This window comes from Phyllopteryx taeniolatus, chromosome 18 (genome assembly GCF_024500385.1).
Source record: "Phyllopteryx taeniolatus isolate TA_2022b chromosome 18, UOR_Ptae_1.2, whole genome shotgun sequence".
In the NCBI taxonomy this organism is placed as follows: Eukaryota; Metazoa; Chordata; class Actinopteri; order Syngnathiformes; family Syngnathidae; genus Phyllopteryx; species Phyllopteryx taeniolatus.
The window spans coordinates 6,525,673-6,544,858 of NC_084519.1; the positions used below are offsets into that span (position 1 = coordinate 6,525,673).

The window sequence follows — 19,186 nt, forward strand, 5'->3', positions numbered from 1 at the left end:
CACATTCCAAAAACATGCACGTTCATGACTCTAAAATAAAATGTCCATAAGTGTGAATGTAGGTGGAAGGATTGCCTATTAAGTCATCTGCACCCTAATGAAATGCTATAGAAAATAGATGGACAGATAATTTTGTGTGTCTCTCAAAGTTTTGTTCTGTCAGGTTTTTTTGTTTTTTTTGTGACATACCACTAATATAGAATGCGGTTTGTTTTCATGTGTGAAACATGTTTCGTTCTTGACATTCTTTATTGATCACCCTCTTCCCCAACACACATCCCCTCCAGAGTAACAGTGTACACACAGGAAAAAATATATATAATTGTTATTCTCGTGTGACAACACAAAGCCAGTGCAGGAGGCCAATGGTCACCAATAAGTCTAAAAACTACATTCAGAGCTCATTGCTTCACACAAAGTGTACAGAGGGAAGGTTATGGAATCGTCAGTCCACTTTACTCTCAGTATAAACTGATGTTTCTTTGACAAGACGTGAAAAAATGTTTTCTCTCAATGTCTAATGATTAAACACTTATTTAGTGCTTTGGATGAGACATGAGCATGAAGTAGAACTAGTAGAAGACAGCAGCAGTGGACACTGAAGAGGGCCTGCCCTTAGGGAGGCAAAAATCAGTGACAGGGAAAAGAAATATTTACATCAATTGTGTACAAGTTCATTTATAAATATGGGTATAAATTAGAAAAATAAAACAAAGCTACTGTAGTTCAATCAATGGTCTACTTCTACATACACATTTAATGCCAGTCTGATAATTAATTAACTGTATATTTGGTGAAAAAATAAAAAGGCACCTCAATGAAGCAATCAATAATGATCTACGAGTCATCTCACTAAAGTCCCAGTTGCGACAGACAGTCAAAACATAAATTACTAATAAAGATTCAAAGTACCCACACGAAAAGTGAACAGCGCCAGTTGGGATTTCTTTCATAAATTAAGCACTTTCAGGAGCCAATGAAAAGAAGAGATTGAGGGCAATTTGTCCCAAATTAAGTTTGGATAGGTGTACAGTTAACCAGCTGATGAGCGACCAGCATGATTCCATTTGGAAACGCTTTTGCTCGTCTTCAAACTACACGATGCACAAAATGTTTGGGATATTGTGCTGTCGCGTGAAATTTCGGAATTAAAATAAAATGTACGAAACCTTCACAGCTGAAGTCCATTTGGACCTGTGCAATGTTTCAGTAGTTTTTGCACAACTTGCTGTTCTCTAACAAGAAGTCCAATGGCAAAACTGACAACAGGCATTTGATTCATTAGTATTTCCAAGGACATCCAAGTCTATGCCTTTCTGTGAGTCTTCCAGTCTCTCTGTTGCAACCTGCTAATGACACTAAGCCCAGTGGCCACTTCCATCTGAGAACATCCTGTTTGAAGCTTACAATGGCGAGGAATTCTTGTTCAAGGGTTGTGTTCGGGCGGCACGGTGGGGTGGCCGACTGGTTAGAGCGTCAGCCTCACAGTTCTGAGGACCCGGGTTCAATCCCCGGCCCCGCCTGTGTGGAGTTTGCATGTTCTCCCCGTGCCTGCGTGGGTTTTCTCCGGGCACTCCGGTTTCCTCCCACATCCCAAAAACATGCATGTTAATTGAACACTCTAAATTGCCCGTAGGTGAGAATGGTTGTTGGCAACCTGGCAACCAGTTCAGGGGTGTACCCCGCCTCCTGCCCGATGACAGCTGGGATAGGCTCCAGCACGCCCGCGACCCTAGTGAGGAGAAGCGGCTCAGAAAATGGATGGATGGATGGGTTGTGTTCGTCTTGGTCTCGTGTTGTCAAAATATGAACAGCATGAAAAGGAGGGTTTAAATTCTACGAATTTTACCTGAACCAGGAAATGTATTGGAGAACAGCGAGTTAGGCAAAAAGTACTGAACAGTGGGACATGCAAACCTTTAGAGAAGGGCAACTTAAGGTTATGTCAACCCCCACATATATATGGTTTGGCATTCACACGTTTTTTGGGAACCTATCCTCCATTATTTGCTGGAAAAACACACCTATTTGCTGTTTTGGTGCTCAACCCAAAACACAAAAGTATTACTTTTCCACCATCTTGTGGCATCTTGTCAAGGAACTTTGTTCAAATGAGTTAAAGAGGTTCATTTAGGCAAAAATAGTGCTTTGCCGCCGTCTTGTGTGGGGCTGTCAATTACTCGCAGCGTTTCGCTACTTGTGGCAGCACCAGCAAATAGCCAGGGTTTACTGTTAGCACATTCATCCTGAAATTTCACTCCAAAGCCCAATATCCCAAACTTTTTGATAACAGTTTAAGTTCAAAAGTTGCCACGTAATCAAATGTCCCATTTTGCAGCTACTAAGTGTTTGAATCGTCAAGTAAAAATAAGTCAGCCAAGGTCATTGGATGCTGCAGTGAACCGCAGGGGGCGAATGTCAGCAGTTCCTATACACAAACACACTGTCCTACCACAGTACCTGTCCAACAAAGTATCTCTACGAGGTCTGGAAACGCTACACGTAGACGAGGTCTCGGCCCTGAGCCGGCGGGCCACCTGGGGCCTCCCGCTCGGGGCCCTCGGAGTCCGCCTCGTCCTCGTCGAGGCCCTCGTACGCGATGGGCTTGGGGCAGCTGTACGGGTGGCCGTTGTCGTCGAAGAAGCGGCGGAAGGTGAACTCGTAGAAGGCGTGCTCGGGGTGCTTGCCGTTGCGGAACCAGCAGCCCGTGTCGTCGAGGTCGTCCTCGCCGTCGCTGTCGCCGCTCCACAGCTTCTCGGGGTCCACGGGGTCAAAGTTGGACGTGTCCGTGGAGTGGGCGATGGTTGGGACGTACGGCGCCGCCTGCTGCCGCAAGTCGCTGGAGAAGTCGATGGTCTTGAAGAAAGGGTGGGCTTTGATTTCGTCGGCGCCGTTCTTGCCGAGGCGGTCGTCGGGGCCACGGCATAGCTTCACGATGAGGTCGGACGCCTCCGGGCTGAGCTTGGCTGGTGGGGGGATGTGCAAGGTGTTCTTCCAGTTGATAACCTGGGGGGGAGACACTGCGTTTCACACTGGACCATAGAGGAAGAACCGTCTGCAATTAAGTCATTCACGGCCGCAGACGTATGTATATTCCTCAACTGGAATCCAACCGTTTATTGCCACTGACATATATTTGTCACGTACGTTTTTCAACGTGTAGGTGTGCAAGAGGGTGAATGGCGAACGCTATATTAAAAAGCCACATATGTTCAACTCGAGCCATAGGGTGAGTCAGCGTTTCAGAGTTGCTTATCTGATTATGATATATATATATATATATATGGCCATCAAAAGCCACATTTAGGTAGGTCTTTATATTTATATGGTCCACATACCTTTAGTTGCGTCTCGAGGGGTGTGGTTGCTAAGAAGGGAGGCTGTCCGACCACCATCTCGTACAAAATGACGCCCACACTCCACCAATCGCATAGCTGGGTGTATCCTACACAGCGGCACAGACATTTGACATCATTCAAATTGCAACAGAAAACACACAATGTTACAAGAATGAAGTCATAATGTTGCAAGACAATGTTGTGAGGAAAAACACTGTAAAGTTGAAGGAATTTTTTAAATGTTATAGTATAAATTTCTCGTTACAATAATAGTCATAATGATGTGAGAATAAAGTTGTAATGTTACAAAAAACCTCTGTAATGTGACAGGAATAAAGTCAAAATCTTATATGAAAAACAATGAAAAAAGTAATGTTGCAATTTGTGCTGCAACTAACAATTATTTAAAAAATCTATTAAACTGTCAATTATTTTTCTGATTAATCGATGGAGCTGATAACAAAAAATAAAAAATTCCATCCCTTTATTCTAAAACAGGACAGTGACCGTTATGCACAAACATAAATGATGATTTAGTTACTGGTTTGGTCCGTAACATCTGTCAGAAAATAGTCACAAATGTTGATCATTGTTTTCCAAAGTAAAAGCAGACATTTGCAAATGTCTTGTTTTGATTAAACACAAAGATAAACCGTCTGCTTTCATGGAGCACTACAGAAATCGGAGAGTAATTACTGCAAAGAGGCTGAAACTCGGAAGATGTGGACAATTTTAAGTTAAGCAATGACTCTAAAAGATTTACTGATTATCAAAATAGTGGTAGATAAATTTGATAATCCATTAGTTGTCAGTTAATCGATTAGTTGTTTCACCTCTAGTCATAATAATAGTCAAAATGATGCGAGAATTAAGTAACTCTAATCAAGTCGTAACATTGAGACAAAAGTTGCACTGGACTAAAATTTGTTGTAATGTTCCAAGAATAAAGTTGTAATTTCATCATGTGAATGTCAAAATTCCTACAAATGTGACCGTTTTCCACATAAAATTCAGATTTTTTTTTTTTCCTCCTTTACCATTTCATTGTGGGACTAATTTGCCATTATAAAAAGAGCACCCCCTAAAAAAAAAAATCCCGTAAATTGGAAATTGTGACACCTGAAATTGGTTACCATTCATCTAAATAGTATTCTACATCAACACAATGATGAAACTTGGTAGTTTGTCATGCGCAGACATGCAGGCAAAGTCAAGCCCTCCCATAGAGCAGCATTGTACCTGTCCTGAGCAGAACCTCCGGTGCAATGTAGTTGGGCGTCCCCACCAGCGAGTGGGCCAAGCAGCGCTGGTGCTGTCTGGCCTTTCTCCTCTCCAGAGGCTTCAGACGGTCTGTGCAGCGGCAGTTGGCTGGATCCTCCCATTCCTTACTGAAGTCCATGCTGTCCTGCCTCACGTGGTCCCCTGCAATCCAAACAGCATCATGGAATAAGTCCATACGACTGAATTACACACAAGCTTGTGTCATGCTTTGGCGCCATGTTATCTGTGTTGCATTGTTTCCACCATTAATGTGACCTATAAAAAATCTGGACAAGTCAATTGGAGGAAACAATTTTAGCTTTTGTAGAGGGGAAATAAAAATAATTTAGATATTGTTACCACACCCTCTTATAGGTCACATCGATGGTGGAAATTATATTATGAAAGGATTTAACTTGGTCTCAATTTATTAAATCCCAAAAACCTGGCATTTGAACAGGGGTGTGTTGATTTTTTAATACCCACTGCATGTTAAGTACAAGTGTATTTTTAAATCAGTTACAGGGTTTCAGCCAAGTAAATAATATATTGGCTCCCTCTTAGAAATAAATTGTGAAATAATGACGTTGGCTGAGAAAAGGAAAAGGAAAACGTTCCTTGTGAATCTTTCCATCCATTCTCTACAGCGCATGCCCTCATTAGGGTCGTGCATGAGTTGGAGCCCATTGCAGCTGACATTGGGCAAGAAGAGGTGGGGACACATAGACCAAAAACCATTCACCCTCACATTCACACTGATGGACAATTTATTTTAGAGTCATGAACATGCGTGTTTGTGTGCACAGAAACTGACATTGTATTTTTGAGAGCATACAATAACAATGTGACTCAGTGAAACATGTCCACAATTGTTTGACAACCTGCAGCAGTAGGTTGATGCAGCTCTTGTATTGATCTTAGGACCCATGAGTGTAAGCTGTTAGACCATGGCTGGGTAAAAAGTATGGCCACTGGGCCACGTACAGCCCCTGCCTTTCTTTAATCCAGCCAACCCAGAATTATCAAGAGGCCTGTAATATTTGTTGTGTTAAGTCAACTATTTTTCCCTAAAATTGATCAATAAAAAATAATTTCTCATTTAATATTTGGTAATGAATTTATGTAAATGAATTTTACATGTACATTTGTTTTCTAAATGTATTTTATTAATTAGTTAATTAATAATAATTAAATCAATTTAATTAATTAAAGTGATAATGAACTTATTCTATCTTATTAAAAAAAAAAAAAATAAATAATAAAAAAATATATTTATTTATTTATTTATATATATATTTTTTTTTATCTCATCTTACTGTACAAATGACCTGGCCTGTCTGTCCATTTTAAAAATCAAATGAGGCTGCCAAGCTCAAAAGTTTGCCCACCCCTGCTGTAGACCGATAGAACGTGCTACTAACCACTCTGGTAATACTTGGAGTCATGAGTCCAGCGGAATCCAGTGCAGAGGCCAAAGTCGGTGAGCTTAATGTGTCCGTCTCGGTCGATGAGGATGTTGTCTGGCTTGATGTCGCGGTGGATGAAGCCCATTTTGTGGACGCTTTCCACAGCGCAGGTGAGCTCGGCGATGTAGAACTGAGCCAGCTCCTCCTTGAAGATTCCGAGTCGGATAAGAAGGCTCATCATGTCCCCTCCGGGGATGTACTCCATGACGAAGTACAGGTTGTCCCTGTCCTGGAAAGAATAGTAGAGACGCACCACCCACTCGTTGTCGGCTTCGGCCAGGATGTCCCTCTCGGCCTTGACGTGAGCCACCTGGTTCCTGAGCAGCACGTCCTTCTTCCGGAGGGTCTTCATAGCGTACAGAGCTCCAGTGTCCTCTTTCCTGGCCAAGCACACCTCGCCAAAGGCCCCGATGCCGAGGGTCTTGATTCGTTTGAACATGCACTTGTCCATCTTGGCCCGCTTTAGCCGGATGTAGTTGGACTCTTTCTGGCAGAGCATCATGCGCATCTGCTCCTGGGCGTCTGACGACAACCCCACCTGAGCAGCCAACACAGTCACGAGTGAGCAAGCAGCCATAATATCCACACATGAACACACGTGCAGTCCTGGTTAGATTACAAATGTAAGAAATGCAGAGACAAAATACGCTCAACAATACAGTGTTCCCCCGCCGCATTGCAGGTCATTGTTCTCGCCTCGCTATACTGCAATTTTTCATTGATTTTTTTTTTTTTTTTTTAACAGTATATAGGCAAATCTGAATTTAGAGTTGCAAGCCTTCAATGTAGTAGCACGTTGTGCCGCAACATAGCAGGCAGCACTGAGGTCTACGGAAGAGATGCAATGTCCTCAACCTTTCTCCACTAATAGTCATTTTACCCAAACAGCATAGCGAATATATGCCTGTGAATATTATTGTATGCTCTGTTTGTATGTGCTTCTACTCCCATGTTTTAAAGGAGCAGCTCTTTGATGGTTTACCATTTAACACTGTCTATGCTATTTTCTGTTTTGCATTACATGTTAGCATTAAGTGCGCAAACTATTGCTGAACTCATTTATATGATTGGGCTGAACATTTTGGTGTTTAGATTTTAAATTCTGTTTTACAGTAAATTTCAACTGGGAGTGACAAACAGCTTAAAGTAAGGACCCTTTGCCTCGTATTTGGAGAACTCTACCAGCCAGCGAGTGAGAACAGGTCCTATGGAATACTTTAACTTTAAGTGTGCTCTAACAAGTTTTAAAATGTTTTTAAAGCCTATGGGAGAGGTCTCGGATTCACCTATTGAGGGTGGGTCTGCAATGTATTCCCGCGATTCACGGGGGTTCACTGTATTTCAATCTAAAAATGGAGGGTCATGATGAATAAGATGGAGGACATGAAGGGGCATGCGTTTGTCAGCCACTGGAGCAAACAAGTCTCTGTGAGAATAGTGTGCGTTTGTGTACGTGTACATCACAATCAGGTACTTTTACCTCTCAGCTCAGCTGTTAGTGACAGCAAGGAGATAAAGGAAGAGAAAGAAGGACCGAGAAAAACAGAACAGCATGAAAAAGACTGCACAGGAGGCACAACGGAAGTCAAAGACTGGAAAGTGTTGAGTAGCAGTAAAAGAGATGATTCATTTTAAACGAATTGGTTATGTATCGGGGTTTCACTTCTCACCCTCTGCATCTCACTCTCCAGCTGTTTCCTCCTCCGGATACGCTGCTGATGGTTTTTAAGGATGTTCTCCACATGTTGTTCCATGAAGAATTTAAAGGCCTGCGGGGAATACAAAGCCACACGGCCCGACTCCCCCCTCCGCTCCTCATCCTTGTTGTTGCGACGCACGGGTACAGGCGATGTCGTGATCTGCTTCTTCTCCTTTTCGGTCGCCACGTTGCTTTCTGGACTTTCTGCTACCTTCTCTCGCGTGCCGTTGTCCCCCAAAGCGCCCTCGTCTTCCGCGGGCTCCTCCCTGCTTGCGCCGTGCTTACTGACCCCTTGGTCGTATGCCGGCGGAGACGGTGCAGCTTGCTGTTGGAGGAGGTGCTTGGGGTAAGGTGGAGGGGGCCCCTGGTAGCTGGGTACCTCTGCTACGACAGGAATCTGAGGAACGGGGGCTGAGGGCTCTGGGTAAGCGGGGGCAGCGGGAGTGGGCTGTTGCATCCACGGTGGGTGTGTGGGGGCAACGGCGGTGTGCAGTTCGGGTTTCTGGACTCTCATGCTTTTAACGGGCTGCAGGATGGGCGCCTGTGTGATGGCAGTGACCGTGGTGGCAGACGGCTGGGAGCTGGCGGGGTGGCCGGCTCTGCTGTTGAAGGAGTTGGAGCGCACTAGCATGCCGTGCTGCCATGATGGAGACAGATCCTGGTTGCTGCTACTTCCTGATGAAGACTGGGGCTGGTTAGGGGTGAGGGAGCCTTGAGACCAGGAATGGGGAGGCCCTATGTTGTACATATCAAGGTTGTGACTGTTCCGACTGGGAACCATCATGGACTGAGGGATGTTCACTCCATTAACGTATGACTGAGAAGAAGCGGGCCCCCCCGCCTGCATCTGCTGGTCAGTGGGACTGTGTCGGCTGCTCTGGTTGACTGGGTAGGGGGGAGGAAGCTGCCTGCTGCTACTTGCCATGTAGTCTGCCTGAGGTGAGCCATTCTGAGTCCAGCCGGACGGGAAGGTGAACTTATTTCCTCCAGAGCTTTGCATGATGATAGGCTGGTGGCCCACGGGAACTGGGCTGAGCCCACGCTGGTTCTGAGGTGACGCGCTTGGATAACCGTCAGCCCAGGCACCCTGAGGCACCGGAGAGATGCGAGGCACAAGATAATCCATGTTGCCAGAGTAGCGCTTGGTCGATGGGTTGCTGTCCCAGGAAGACGCAGAAGGCATCGGCCCGCGGTTCGGCGGAGGCGTGACGCTGCGCACCTGAGGTGGCATGGGAGGATTGACTCTCTGGCTGTTGCCAGGGTGTCCCTGCGGGAAGCCAGGCGGGGGCCCTGGACTGTCGGAGCGGTACATCATTGCATGTCGAGGTGCCAGGGACTCTTTAGAGCCTTTCCAGCTGGGTCTCCTGAGTAGGGACTGCTGCATGTGAGTCGTGCCTGCAGACAACATGTGTGTTGAAAATTTGATATATTTAAGGAGGACGGAAACCCTTCCAGCCCCCCGACACTTGCCCTTCCCCCTGTTTTTAAATATACAAGGGATCCTTGGTTTATAACGAAGTTGCATTCCTACCCCGACTTCCTCGTTGACTAAAGTCAGACACGATGCCATCGCGGTATTAAAGTCGTATTTACAGTACACATTTGTATGAAAAACTCTTTTAGGCCAAACATATAAAGCAATCAGTTGAAAAACAGTAAATACGGCGGTAACTGAGCGTTCATTCTTGTGTCACGTGACAATATATTCTAATAAACTATTCTATTATGCGCGGTTTGTAACCTTGAAGCATCGCACGCCACAAAGTCATTAAACGGCGGACCCCCTGTACTGGAACCTCTTAAGCTTCTAAAGTCCAACTTCGAACTGTAAAACTGGAGTTTCAAAGTGACAGTTTGACCCTGAAACTGATTATTTTATTTTCCATTACATGACAACGACATACTACCCAATATGTCAGGCTGCAGGCACATACACAGAAGTGGCTTCCTTGCACTGATACTTACACAAAATGCTGCGTTGTATTACATTGAGTCACTGACAAATGTATTTACACCCTTAAATATGCTATCTTGGGTGGCAGGTCGCAACAGCAGATCAAACGCAAACATTGTGAATGAAGAATTACATTACTACACAGATTCTTTACATAAAGAAATGTTTTGAAGGCAGGGAAAGGTTAGTCCCAGTTGACTATTCACGTACCTGGGGGTTTGAGACATGCGGTGCTTGGATTGGGGACAACCATCTGTTCTCTCATTGAGTCCTGGTAGGTCACCTTTGCCATGTAGTCAACAGTTGTCCCCACACTGCGACCAGTCGTCTGCACAAGTTTGAGAAAGAACACGTTTTTAGTGTGACACGATGAACGAAAGTTAAACACATACAAGTACTTTTAACATTTTCTTTTAGCCTGTATGACCAGTCACATCATTGCAATCACTTTCACAGTGTATCCAACACAGGGACTGTATCAAGGATGTCTGTAGTTACAAAAACAATCATGTTGAGGGAGTAATCCAGCTGCAAAAACACTGCAGCATAACGAGGGGTGGACATTTTTGTTACCGTAGTGTACTACAACAGCTATAATGCAACCCTCCTGTTAAGTTTGTTTAGCAGGTACAACAATAATGTTTGGGAATCAATTTGACCTGGTCTGTCCAAGAGTGTCAAAACAATTAAAATCATAAACATGTTTACATCTCATTAACTCCATTACAAATACAACAAACTAAAATTTTAAATGGGTCGATCTGACTTGTAATATATAAGTAGGGTTAAATTAAACTTAACTGAAGTAGAGGTGCAAAAATTATTTAGATATTATTTATCAATAATTGTTTAGAGACCTCGTTTGACTTAAATATTGTCCACATCCTCGGACTTTCAGCCTCTCAACGGTAAACATCCTCAGATTTCTGTGGTCTCCATGAAAGCAGACTTTGTATTTAATTAACGAAAATAAGACATTTGCAAACATCTGATTTTATTTTGCAAAAAAACAACACTAAAACCGGTGACTGAAACATAATAATTTCATGTTTGTGCAATTTCTCCCGTCAATTTAATACAATGTCCTGTTTTTGAATAGATAGAAATTATTTTTATTTTTATCATCCGATTCATCAATTCATTGAACGAATAATTGACCGATTAATCGATTATTAAAATAGTTGTTAGTTGTAGCCCGTAACTGAAGGCATCACCACATAAACTTTTCATTTCATCAGATGTTTAATACCGCTCATTTGAGCCCTCATTTCCTCGCTAACGCTACATCATACAGGGACTGAACGTACTTCATCAAAAAGAAGTGATAACTGACAATACTGGATGTCGTCTTGATACTCGTCATTCCACTTTGCATTCTGGACATTTTTCAAATAGCTATCCCATAAAGAAGATTCACCTTGTGATGATGAATCACTGAGTTATGTGCAGAATGACGACTTACGAAAATCCTTTTGTATTGACTGAAAACAAACATGCTTCTCGTACCTCCTCAAACCCAGCAAACGGAGGTTCCATTGACATGTGTTTGTTGAGCTCCGCTGAAGTGCTGGGCTCATTGGCAAAAGGCATCAGGGACTCTCGGATCTCCTGCAAGGCTTTATGATGAGGGTTCTTGGGGTTAAAGCAGCGCCCCTGTTGCCTTAGGTCCTCTGGGAGCATTTTCCCACTGAAGTCCACTTTCGGTGGGTCGGAGGGCTTCGACAGATTACGCAAACTGTTCCGGATTTCCTGCAGCATGTGTTGGCTGTTGCCGCTGTAGCTGCTGGCAGGGAACGTTTTGGGTCTCATCTGCCTGTAACCCTCTGGTTTCTCTCCTCTCTTCATGTAAGAGCATGTAAGAAGACGACGAGGGGATGAAGAGGATGTGACACGGGTCAAGGACGCAGCCGAGGCTCTTGGGGGGCAGGGCGGGGGTCTCCTTAAAGACCAATCTCACGGTTGGAAATTGCTGACATGAGTGCACTGTCCGTGATGAGGCATTCAGAGCATCTGTCAAGTGGTCCAACAGGTTGGACAAAGGGGATACAGACGATCACATGTTAACATCACTAATTGGATGAGCAATAAGATTCAATCAATGCGTCGAATAAATGTTGACTCTCGTTATTTGCCGTTTCAGTAGAGGTTACGATAAGTAGAAAAATGTGTGGCATAAAACAAGACCCTGTCTCAACGTTGGCGTCAAACTTTCACGATGCGAATGAGCTAGCATTAAAGGCGTGTTTAACAAATATAGGATCCAGAGCGAGTCCTCCGTCGAACACAAGGCTTGAGCAAAAGACAACAGAATCTGTTAAACGTGGAAAGAGTAACCACTGCATCGCGGCCTATGTATGTGTTGCTGCTAAGCTAACGTAGCAACGGCTTTACGGAGTAGTTAGCATGTTAGCTCGCAACAGCACCAATTCCAACAATTGGCTTGGCCAGCCCACATTTAACAACTCACCAGCGTACGTAACTGCGCCTTTCCCAGAGTGTTCTACTATTGACAACTCAAGATACTGTATCGGTAACGAGTAATGCGGTTTGGACAGAAGGTCCTTATTGTGGCGAACTGGCTGATAGCATGTAGTGCTGAATTCCTGGGATAGCTGAATGACAAGTACAGAGAACAAGTTACACGAAGTGATGGCAAAACACTTCCGGTTATTGTAGCAATGAAAGGTACTCAGTCGAATGAAAACTGGCCTCCCAATTCAGCATGTGATGCAATCAATATTTTTCGGGGAATAATATAATATTGGTCTATTGTTTGTTTTAAAAGAACAACAACACTCAATTTCCGATTAGTTGCAGTCCTTTTGGTGTGATAACTTGTATTTTGAAGGTCCAACAAGAAATAGAATTGACAATGGTATAATAAAAAACTTTCCACAAAGTACCCGGATGCGGGTTGTTTTCGCATATTTTGCCACTTTTTTTTCATGGCTACACCTTAAAGAATATTTCAAGAGGTGGCAAAATAGTCACACTCAGTACATAAGTTGAAATGCTGATATTTGTGTAAAAATACTCTGGTAAGAGTACTGTTTCAACTCCTTCATTTCGGTCAAAATACATATTTGATTCTGAAATGCACTAAGTACAAAAGTGAAAAAGAATTTTTACTGTCAGTTATATGCAACACCCGTTTTGATAACTTGGCACAAGAGAGAGAAAAACTTCTCTTCACAAAACCTTCCCTTTTATTAACTTTATTTTTAAATTAAAAAAAATAATATCACTGGGCCAGCTATCAATTCGTATTCCCATCCCTTTGCTTACATTGTGAACTGCTTGGTGCTTTTTAGGCTGGTATATGCATTTGTCACAAATAACTCTTGAAGCCAAAAGTAAACAATTATATAAGGCCAACTAATGGGGAATATCTTGCTTCACCAAATCTGTTGTGTCATCATCGATGAGCCCTGGTTTGCGTTCCTCCATATTGCTGCTGCCCCCATCCACAAGATCTCAATCAATCAATATCCCAATCACAGTTGACCTTACCTTTCTCTATTCATATCTTTTTTTTTTACATCGTGTCGTCATTCGCAGAGGTTGAAAAAAGTAACAACCCGATTTGGACAATCTAAGTGGTAGAAAGTAGAGATATCTGTTTTCAAATGTTGGAAGTAAGAAGTCATCAGAAAAACACTCAAGTACAGATACCTGAAAAAGCTACTTGTACTGTAACAAACTATTTGTTACTTCCACTCACTGACTATAACCACAAGAAATACTGATGATTAAATTATTACATGACCACAAACACTATCCATTCATTTTCTATATGCCGAGCACTTGTCCTCATTGGGGTCTGGTAAGCTGCAGCCTATCCCTGCTGATTTTGGGCAATGGCGAGACAGATCGGTTGCCAGCCAATCGCAGACAAACACACAAGCTTATTTATTTATTTATTTCCAAAATGAATCAATATTTTTACAAAAAGAGGTAAAATATTCTGCTGGGAATGATAAGCACAAATACTTGATCCATAATAGTCAACTAACATATATTGTGATGCAACGTCAACTTTTTGTGACGGGAACATAACCTACATGGAACCTTTCCAAAGTCTTTAAACTGGGACCTGTCTGTTTACAAAAATAGCTTCTCCATCAGTCCCGCACACGAGACACTGTCCAAGTACATCCAAACTGTTTACGGACAGCGTTTGGCTGGGCAGCATGTGAGTCGCTTCCAGACGACCTTTACTCGAGTCTCCACTGAGCCACGTGCTAATGAGGGACTGGTTGCCTCCGGCAGGAGCCATCGCACTGCGGGATACCATGCCGTTGTTTCTACCACCTGGGAAAACCGATAAAAAAAATAAATAAAAAACACTCAGTATAGTCGTAGTACCTCGGTTAATAAGGCTTTTGCCGTTTTCTTAGCTTTTCTTAGTCGAGCAGACTCAGTGATCGTTTTACGGCAGAGAAAAAATAAAACAGTTTCCCTTTACTGTTTATCAGACTCACCTTGCAGGAACGACGGCATATCTGAAGGTGAAGACGTCTCCCAGTGCAGCAGTGATCCGTCCTCTGAGCATGTGAACAGATGATCTGGGTTCATTGGATGGAAGTGGACTTCCCACACTGCAGAAACAGAATCAAATCATGGATTTTTTTATTATTATTATTATTATTATTTTAAGTATCTGTCGCAATTAGAAAACAAAATCTTAAAAACCCTACTTTCAGCAGAGTGCGCTTCCATGAGCGAGAAAGGCGTGTTGCTTTGTCTCACATCCCAAACACAGAGCATTCCATCCTGGCCTCCCGTGGCCACGATGTGCTGCTGGTTTGGATGTCTGTCCACACAGTGCAGGGGGACTCGACTGCCTGACCTGAAATTACAATGTTGTATTCGTATCCCTTATCGGAGGATAACTGACACAGCAAACCCGTGGGATCTTACAGGGAAAGAATCTGCGACGGGGAGTTGCTCTGTTGCCTGAAATCCCATATTTTGAGTTGGCCAATGGAATTCACTGTCAGGATCTCAGTTGTTCTCAGGTAAGTCACGGCATGAATTGTGCTGCTATCTGCATTCTCTATAAAAATGTGCAGTATTAGAGAGTCATTCCAAAGCTTTATCCCAGTCTAAAACTTAAATCTGGATAAAGAGCAAACCTATGACTCTGATGACTCCTTCCTGGTCAGCTCTGTAGACAATAATCCTGCCATCTTCACCAACGGTAACAATCTCAGGGCTGCTGCACACCACACCAGTACAGGGGGCATTGTCACAAGGGTAATGATGCGCTCTTGCCCACTGGTGTGAGACAGATAGTGCCTGTAGTCAACAGAAAATGGATGTCACAACCACAGGCAGTAGACTGCATTATGGAACACCTTTGCTTTAAACTATCATACAGTGAGATACTGTCACATTTCCTTGATTAGTGACAAGTGACAAGGGATCAATAAAACTAGAAAGTCGCAGAAACCAACTTCATGCATGACATAACTTCCGTTCCAAATTCTTATCTTATGTGAAATAGCAATGTTCCAACACATTGATCCAACGTCATCCAACGCATTTTGCCGCTTCTCCTCACAAGGGTCGCGGGAGTGCTGGAGCCTATCCCAGCTACCATCGGGCAGGAGGCGGGGTACACCCTGAACTGGTTGCCAACCAATCGCAGGGCACACAAACAAACAACCATATGCACATTCACACCTATGGGCAATTTAGAGTCTTCAATGAACCTACCATGCATGTTTTGGGGATGTGGGAGGAAACCGGAGTGCCCGGAGAAAACCCACGCAGGCACGGGGAGAACATGCAAACTCCACACAAGCAGGGCCGGGGATTGAACCCCAATCCTCAGAACTGTGAGGCAGACGCTCTAACCAGTCGCCCACCGTGCCACCCCTAATATGTATGTATAACAAAAAGAAGAACACGATAATTTACTTTTTTTTGAAAAAACATTTGTTTTAATGAATCAATTACACCAGCAACAGGACCAAGAATTTCAGGTTTTAGCCCATGAAACACACACATGCAGTAACAGCAGCCTAGTCCTAATGTTTTAACGCTTATTTTTATCATTAAAGTATATATAACAGGTGACACGGTGGACGACAGGTTAACACATCTGCCTCACAGTTCTGAGGACCTAGGTTCAAATCTGGGCTCGTCTATGTCGAGTTTGCATGTTCTCCCCTGCGTGGGTTTTCTCCGGGTACTCCGGTTGCCTCCCACATCCCAAAAACATGCATGGTAGGTTGATTGAAGACTCTAAATTGCCCGTAGGTGTGAATGTGAGAGTGAATGGTTGTTTGTCTATGTGTGCCCTGCGATTGGCTGGCGACCAGTTCAGGGTGTAACCCGCCTCTCGCCCAGAGTCAGCTGGGATAGGCTCCAGCAGCGGTGCGGAAAATGGATGGATGAAATATATAACACAATTAAAAGAACAAATTAAAGTCCAGCAGAAGTACATGAAAAAAAGATTATTATGGGTCAATTTGATGTTCAAAATGAATATGACAGGAGTATTAAAAATGGCCCACGAGGTTCATGTAGGTTTCACGTTGGTGACAGTTTAACCCCGGAACCCATTATAATTACCACTTCCATTATTTCCTATCGGAAGAATGTATTGAAAATCTGAATAAATCGAACATCAACCAGCGTCTGGGATGGATTATGTTCGACCTTAGAAGTTCCACTGTACCTTCCCTGAGGATATGATGCAAAATCAGGTAGCACACTTAATAAATAATATTCTTAGGCAATTAAAGTATTCTGGATGAGGTACCTGATTGTTTTGGTTATAGCAGAATATGGTAACGCTGCCGGTTGATGATGTTGTGATGGCTCTGTCTTGGTCCAGAAACTGTAGAGAGATGAAATTAACCCATATTACAATATTTGCACACTGTAATACTCAGACATGATTTCTGACTTATCCAGTTTCTCCACATAAGATTAAGACATCATGATAAGGGACACACCGATACCACTTTTCTTGGGATGGAGTACGAATACAAATACATTTGAGTCCTCGCCGATACCAAGTACCAATACTTGATAATGTCATCACGGGTTGCTGTTGTGATAAAAATGTGTTTTATTTTAACCAAACATGTAACATGTTACTCAAATATAACACTTTTGAGAATAACTTGTCACCACTGACATTATAACACTCATGTTTTTCTAAAAGTCTTGCTACACATATCACGTAAATATAGCCGTAACACAAAGCATTTCTGCTGCTGTGACAATCGAATTTCATGGGACAAATAAAATATCCATTTATCGATGGATCAATCTCGTATCGATCGATGGATCTATCTCGGAGTTCCAGGAAAACCCCGTCTGCGCACACTCTATAAGAGCCTTCATATGTTGGCGAAATAACGCTGTATTTGGTAACCGATTCAGTGCGGCCATGGACGCCATTCATGGCAGGCACGTCGCAACTGCGTGAGAATGTGTGGTGCATTCAGGGACACTGGGTAAATGGGAGTGAATGTGTTCTTCAGTGGTTCTTTTGTAATACAGTACATAATTTTAAAAATGTATTCCTAGGAAAATTATTATTTGTATCAGGATGCTTTAGTGAAAACTCTACAATCACACTGTCATGGTATGGAATTCATTTTATTTTGGAATATAAGAATAGGTAAAATAAAATATTTTCCCTAATCATCGAGCCAGAATACTGTGGACACAGTGGCTTATTAACGTCCAGGTGAATGAGCGTCTTACTTGAAGATCGAGAACATCTCCCTCGTGCTTGTGTTGGCATAGCAACTGTGGGTCTCCATCGAATCCCTCCTCCAAAGAAGAAATTCCATGATTTCCGATTGACCAAAAGGAAACTGTGTTGACCTATAAGAGAGGTGTCATTTTAAGTTAAAGAAGGCATATAATGTGAAGATATGCCTAACCCAGTCTTGACTCCACCGCTGGAGTTCTTACCAGCTCATAAACATGGCAGCATATCACCTCCACCCTGATGTGCCTTCACTAGCTGAGCTTGCAATCAAGTTCCAGATAGTTCCAAAATTCAAAGGATCACAGATCCCACGTGATCACTCCAGCCCAGAAAGTGCGCTTATCTGACACTGGTCTGCTCTTGATCCCAAACACCAAACTCCAGATGTTATGTGACACAGCCTTCAGTGCTACAGCCCCCCAACATCTACAACTCTCTCCCTACATAAATACATTAATAACAGTGGTGGGTTGTAATGAAGTACAAATACTTAATTACTGATTAGTAGATTTTCCACCTATCTTTACTTGAGTATTTATTTTTCTGATGACTTTTTAGTTTTAGTCTCTACATTTGAAAACTGGTATCTGTACCCCCCCCAACAAATCCTTCCTTTATCAAAATAGGCTCGTTACTTTTTTCAGCCTCCACAGATGACACAACGTCAAATAGACGTAAATACTGTAGAAGAGCGTTAAAGTCAACCGTGATTGAGATCTTGATTGAGTGAGATCTCAAAGGAGCGCGAACCTGGGAGCATTAATGATGATGATGCAACAGATTCATAGAAGCAAGATATTCCCCTTATTTAAAATAATAGTTGTTAATGTGCCTAGTTATCAAAATGGGTATTGTATATACTGTATTGTATATACTGTAATTGACAGTAAAATGTCAGTTTTACTTTTTTAAGTACAGTATTTGAATTAGAAATTTTACCAGTCTTTTTACATCTGTATCTGTACTTCTACATAAGTACAGTGGGTAAGTACTTTATCCAACTTTGCTTAGTAACATGTCTGTCTCTGTAATATATAGATTTTAATCTGGGCCAAGAGTTATTGTTAATCGGTCTCGGGTCTCTTGCAAGGCGCTAAATAAATTTAAGATAACTTATTATTACTTTTGACCTTAGAATGACAGGGATCAAACTTTATAAATGGCTTCCTAATGCAACATTTCAGGATACATGAGCTGAGTGACTTTCATACGAATACACACGTTATCATCACACAGCCCTGATACTCACAAAACGCAATCGCATTAAACGCATTGTGTGGTCTCCGTAGTTTGGCAGCACACCATGAAAAAAAAATCCCTCGAGTTCTTCTACATGAGCGACTAACCTCGTTATCCCAAGAGCCAGTCGCGAAGATTTCGGGCTGCTGCAGAGACGAAAGCGATACCGGCCTCCATCTTACTTTGCTGATTTTCTGTGACACGTATTTCGCATTTACACTATCCATTATACCAGAATCTTTGTTTTGGTTTAGCTTTTTTTAAATTAAAAAATACACGTTTATTGACGCTAGCGCTAGCTTTCAACGTCAAACACTGCGGTTGCTCTACTTCTACACTAAACGTCACACTACGGGTCAGCCAGTGGGACAAACTTTATTCCAGGCGAAGTAGTGCCCGCCAAATAGTAACACTCTCCCTGGCGGTCATAGTCGACACTACAACTGTAAATCTCCTAATCCAACGAGTGAGCGTTGTGCAAATAACCTCGTCGAA

At 42.9% G+C, this 19,186-nt stretch overlaps 2 protein-coding genes across 2 annotated transcripts; both read right to left on the reverse strand.

Moving 5' to 3' along the window:
• Positions 1 to 230: 230 nt before the first annotated feature.
• On the reverse strand, positions 231 to 12,369 carry lats1 (large tumor suppressor kinase 1). Its single transcript, XM_061754968.1, has 8 exons — positions 12,185 to 12,369; positions 11,224 to 11,727; positions 9,928 to 10,045; positions 7,735 to 9,158; positions 6,020 to 6,602; positions 4,578 to 4,760; positions 3,339 to 3,445; positions 231 to 3,006 (listed from the first exon to the last, which is right to left on the reverse strand). The coding sequence occupies exons 2-8, from the start codon at positions 11,560 to 11,562 to the stop codon at positions 2,497 to 2,499; spliced, it is 3,264 nt and encodes a 1,087-aa protein (XP_061610952.1). The 5' UTR covers positions 11,563 to 11,727; positions 12,185 to 12,369; the 3' UTR covers positions 231 to 2,496.
• A 1,252-nt stretch (positions 12,370 to 13,621) lies between these two features.
• On the reverse strand, positions 13,622 to 19,139 carry nup43 (nucleoporin 43). Its single transcript, XM_061753057.1, has 8 exons — positions 18,799 to 19,139; positions 17,443 to 17,565; positions 16,487 to 16,564; positions 14,853 to 15,015; positions 14,638 to 14,773; positions 14,415 to 14,566; positions 14,199 to 14,315; positions 13,622 to 14,028 (listed from the first exon to the last, which is right to left on the reverse strand). Exons 1-8 carry the CDS (start codon positions 18,916 to 18,918, stop codon positions 13,799 to 13,801), a joined length of 1,119 nt encoding a protein of 372 aa, XP_061609041.1. The 5' UTR covers positions 18,919 to 19,139; the 3' UTR covers positions 13,622 to 13,798.
• Between the last annotated feature and the right edge of the window lie 47 nt (positions 19,140 to 19,186).